This window comes from Cyprinodon variegatus, unplaced genomic scaffold, assembly GCF_000732505.1.
Source record: "Cyprinodon variegatus isolate N-32 unplaced genomic scaffold, C_variegatus-1.0 Scaffold61, whole genome shotgun sequence".
Lineage (NCBI taxonomy): Eukaryota > Metazoa > Chordata > Actinopteri > Cyprinodontiformes > Cyprinodontidae > Cyprinodon > Cyprinodon variegatus.
Genome location: NW_015150514.1, coordinates 1,370,142 through 1,375,359, shown reverse-complemented (window position 1 = coordinate 1,375,359; position 5,218 = coordinate 1,370,142). Strand labels below are relative to the sequence as shown.

Genomic DNA, 5,218 nt, shown 5'->3' with positions numbered 1-5,218 from the left:
AGAACGTTTGATTGAAACTCTGAAACCATTGTCGGGTTCAGCTTCCAATCAGCAAGTTTACTCTCATGCTTTACAAATATTTTAATCAGTTCTATCCAAAGGACTCGTCTTCCTTTGGCTGATTACACTCATTTAGACTCTCTGACAGTCATTCAAATGAAACTTTTGATCTGTTTTATGGAAAACAACAGCTGCCCCAAAGATACTGACTAAAGGTCCAAATGGACCAGAGGATTTGGAAGGCCAGCATCAAATTTCAGAGGCAGGAAAAATAGACTTAGTAGACAGGAAGTGCTTAACAGAGGTTGGTACTTGAGGTAGCATGGAGAACCGCTGATCTAGAACAGCTTAAGGTCCAACTCAGAGGTTTTAGGTGGAGCAGAGAAGATCTGTTAGGAACCAAAAACTGGTTTTACAAACGACAGAAATGGGTTTTCTAGCTGAGCAGAAGTTAAGACACCTTCCATGTGACCTTTCATCTTTAGCTGACATATTGACAGGTCCAGGTCTGGTCCAAGTCTAGTCTAGTCTAGGTACGATCCAGGTCTGGACCAGGTCTAAGTCCAGGTCTGGGAGAGCACTCTGCTTCATTTCAGTTCTTTAATGTTTGTTGCATTTAAAACAACATTCAGCTCACAGAATCTAAGGCTACATTCACACCGTGGCCTGAAGTGACCCTAATCCGATTTCTTTGGCCCATATGCGACCTGGATCTGATCTTTTAATGGCAGTCTGAACAGCACAGATCGGATTTTTTCAAATCCAACACTTGGCTATGTGGTCCTGAATCCGATATGAATCTGATCTTTTCAAATGCGACCTGTATCTGAACAGCCATTTCACATTCATCCCACCTGAACGCCATTAATACCCAACAAAGGTCACTATCCTGCTTCTTGCTACACAGAAGCAGCAAGAAAAACAAACACCATGACGGACGATGATGTGGAGAGCAGTATTGGAAAGATTAAGGTTTTAAGGTTTGGAAAGATGCTCTCCAGCACTACATCCATGTTTACTTCCGTAAACACGAAGCACGCTGGCTTGTGACGCCATTGCGTCCTCTACTGCGCATGTGGGAACTTCAACTGTAAGAATGCGGTTTACGGCAATGTGAACATAAAGAAAATCGGATTTCACAAAAACATCAGAATCGAGCATCAAGGCCTGCAGTGTAAACGTAGCCTAAGAGGACTATACGCGGGCTTTGACTGAACCATGGACTTTAACTGGACCATGGACTCTGACCACTTTTTAAAAGTTGGCTGTTCCTCAGTGGTAGGCTTTGGGTCACTCTTCTGTCTCTGGATCCGCCTCTTCTTCTGCCGACGTTCATTTTGTTTTCGATGATTTTCTATCAATATTCTGTGGTAGAAAACAGGGACATGTTGGATTCTTGGTTGGCGGTCTTTGGAATGTCCTGCTGCAGTAAGTTTCCCAAACCATGACACTACTCCTCCATGCTTCCTTACATTTCACGAATTACTGTAAAAATCAGTGGAACCGATACTGAAAGCTGCATCAGAGAAACCATCAACCCCCGACTGATTAGTCCTGGAAGGCGGTTGCTTTTGTTTTCACCCTGTGGACAGAGATGACTCACCACCCCCATGAATTTCATGTGCTCGTTATTGCCCTCTTCAGGCCAGATTTACATTTACAGCTGGTAAATTACTGGGATAATTGGCAGTTTAATATTATTGAGTTTGATGTTTCAACTGCATCATCTCTTTCAGGCTCCTACTTTGGTTCCTTCTCACCAACTAACTAATGTTAGAACCATGTCTGTGGGGAACCACTCTGGCTCTCTGTTTTGTTCTTAGTCGAGTAGAAGGATAATTTATATCCATATAGTGATTGATCCGGTTCTGACGGACAGACGGCTTTTATTTTAAACACATTTAACACTGAATGAAACCAGAGGAAATCAATAGACCAGGATTTATTTCAGAAGCATCACCATGGTTACACTGTCAAACTGACTGACTGTAGCTCAAAGAAAACAGAGAGAATCTCCTAAGAGCTTTAGTCCAACCAACCATCCCTTTACTGCTACATCAGATGACTGACCCTGTGCAGTATCAAAGAACTCCTCCCAAAGCTAAGCCTGTGCTTCTATATTTATTTTTTCAATCCATCTCAGTTTATTTATATAGCTTCAATTCATCTTGGGTCACTTTATAGATCCAGATCAATCTGATCATCCAGTCAGATCAAATGTTCAAAGTTTCTGTAAAAGGAAAACCAGCTGATTGCAATCAGTCACACACTTCACAGGATTAGCTTTTAGAGAATGTAGATATTGACTCTTCAGCAATCACACCAAGCATGCATGCAGCAACAATGGAGAAGAAAAGCTCCCTTTTACAGGAAGAAACCTCCAGCAGAACCAGGCTCAGTGTGAGGGGCCTTCTGCTGAGGCCGACTGGGGTTCAAGGAGATAGAAGCAGAGATAGAAAAGGAGCATAAAAAGTACTAATCTATAAGTACTTTCTATGTTAGAAAAGCTCTGTAAACTAGCTCCATAGCTGGCACTATCTGGGAAAGAAACAGTTAATTAGATGAGCTCTGAGCCAGTTTTCATCTCAAAGGATGAAAGAGAGAACAACCAGCTGGTCACAGACAGAATAAAGCAGAATGATGAAAAGTGGTCCCTATGTCCTCCAGCAGTCTAAGCCTATAGCAGCATAACTATAGAGATAGCTCAGGATAACCTGAGCCACTCTGACTATAAGCTTAATAAAAAAGGAACGTTTTAAGAACAGCCTTAAAAGTAGACAGGGTTTAAAAACTGGCAGTTTGTTACACAGGAGGGGGGCCTGATAACTAAAATATCTGCCATCTACTTTTAGAAATTCTAAGAACCACTGTCTGCTTCTTCAACTATTACTGTGCTCTTCTGTCTGTAGAAACAGGAGCTTCGGGTGGACCTTCATGAAGATGACTGGAAGAAGGAACCAAAATTCCTTCAAGAAATAAAACGAACTGGGGTCTGCTGTTAATACGGAGTTAGAGTACATGACCCATATACCGGCTGTCGCAGGTATGATTCCCGACCCTGCTGACCTTTGCCGAATGTCTCTTCCCTCTCTCACAACCCACTTTAATGTCTGCAGACCTTCAAAAATAACACAATTAAAGGCCACCAGAGCCTAAGAAATAAAACGAACAAAGGGTTAACAAAGTTCTCTCTGCTTCAAACCCTCTGCAAACCCAACTTCCATTAAACCAATCCTAACCTGGCTGTTCTATGTTCTGTGGAGATTTTTTTGCTGCTGGATGAAACCTACAGGTTTGGTTCGGACACTAATAAAACCTAATTAGAAGGAATCGCGTATTTTCTCCTCTAAACTCCCCACTAAATTCCATAAACATCATGAAATAACAGATCAGCCAGCTTGGGTTTGGATAGCAGATGCTGTGTTCTGTCATCCAGAGTTCAGTCTGGAAACGATCAGTTTTCCTTTAGACGGACCTCAGGACTTTGGCCTTTGGCTCCACGTCTGCAGCAGAGCCAAAGGACTTGCTCTCAGATAACGGGATTTTGAAAGACTAATCTGCTTTTTTTAAAGTTTTCTGCCTCTGAAAAAGTCTTTGATTCTTTGTAACAGCATCATGCTGGTTAAAGCTGCAAGCCTTGAGGAGGAACAGCAGGAGGAGGGCCATCATCATCATCATCATCATCATTATTACCATCATCCTCATCACCCCTCATCATCTTTTCTCCTCTTCTACTCAGTGAGGCTCTAATGTGAGAGCTGCTTCTCATCGTCTCCATGGAGACAACGAGCCCTCCTCTCTGAAGGCCAATTTACAGTCAGTGAAACAGAACCGAGGGTTTGTGTTTTTTTCCTGTTCTGTCCGTTATTCCTCCAGTATGACATCATCTCTGAAGAGTGTCTCCTCAGCAGGGGCCGTCTCTGGACCTGGTGTCATCGTGCTCCAGAGGACAGTCCACATCCGTCATGGAAATTGGAGGCCGGTTCTGACCTGCAGAGCAAAACAGAACTCAGTGAGACCTGTTTTAACACTGGGTCCATCCAGACGCTCACATCCGCTCATCATGGACACGTGTGCAGAATTTTGATTGTTTTTTGATCATACAAACATGACCTCGTCTAAAGGTGGAATCTGATAGTTGAATGTGTCTCCAAAAGACTTCTCTAGCTGGTAGGGAACGTCTCCTAGGATCTGAACTGAGTTCCTGGCACTGGACTCATGCTCTGATAACCCAGTGCTGACCGGCGTCATCAAACTAAGACGTTCTAAACCAACTTTAAGCTGGGCTTACACTGAGCGAATTTTTTAAAAATTTTTGCACACAGCTACAGCTCACACTGAAACCGCAGGCTTTCGTTCACAGCGCTGAACGAAGCGCTGAACGAAGCGCTGAATGAAGTGCTGCCTTGCAATTTGTGCAATTTTGTGCTAAAAGCCCTAAAAAGAAAAGGCAACGACGTATTTGGACAAAGACATGGCTGAGCAAACATGGCTACTATGGTCTGTCAATTTTACAGAAAGAACTCTTTCACTCGCATCCTGCTTCTGTGTTATCATCTGAGAAGAAGAATCCTTGTTTGCGATGCTCACTGAACGATTTGCCCATGACGGTCCTCACGATTCCTGATCAGGAGGTGGTCGTGAGAGGCTGATCGCCCCTCTTTACCCCCTGTACACTACATGACGCACAATCAAGCAGAAAGTCCGCCCAATCGAAAATTCTCACACGACTGAAAAGTTGCCCCGGAAAGGGCAAAAAATCACACAGTGTATGCCTGCCTTTAATGGCCGCCTCAGTCTGACTGGAACACACTCATTAACAGTTTTAGAGCCGTGTCTAAATGGTCTTCAGTTGTAGTCCTGTTTATCTAACTGTGACTTACTGTGTGTTCTCTCTTTCACACTCTGACATGGGAGCAGCCTCTGAGCTCATCTGTGTCGGCTGTGTCTTTCCTGGACGGGCCGCCTGTGTAACTGGGTGACACTTACGTACCTTTTGTATCTCTGTTTCTTTTTCTACGTCTGCTGCTGGTTCTACTGGAGGTTGCTTCCTGTTCAAATTGAGTTTTCCTCTCCACTGCACTACATGCATGCTTGGTGTGAGGGATTGCTGAAGAGTCAACTTCTTAAAGGAATAGTACACCCAAAACATGATTAGCCTTCATTTTCTACTCACCCCCATGCTGAACAACACTCTGGAGTACTTTTTTGATATCTC

At 43.5% G+C, this 5,218-nt stretch overlaps 1 protein-coding gene across 2 annotated transcripts in view; it reads right to left on the bottom strand.

Moving 5' to 3' along the window:
• Window positions 1-3,851: 3,851 nt before the first annotated feature.
• The window catches only part of rnf150 (ring finger protein 150), an 11,318-nt gene continuing 9,951 nt past the window's right edge, over window positions 3,852-5,218 (bottom strand). For both annotated transcript variants that reach the window (XM_015371596.1, XM_015371598.1), the window contains exon 7: window positions 3,852-3,990. In XM_015371596.1, coding sequence (XP_015227082.1) covers window positions 3,905-3,990 — 86 coding nt within the window. In that variant the 3' untranslated portion in view covers window positions 3,852-3,904. The remainder of the gene's footprint in view (window positions 3,991-5,218) is intronic.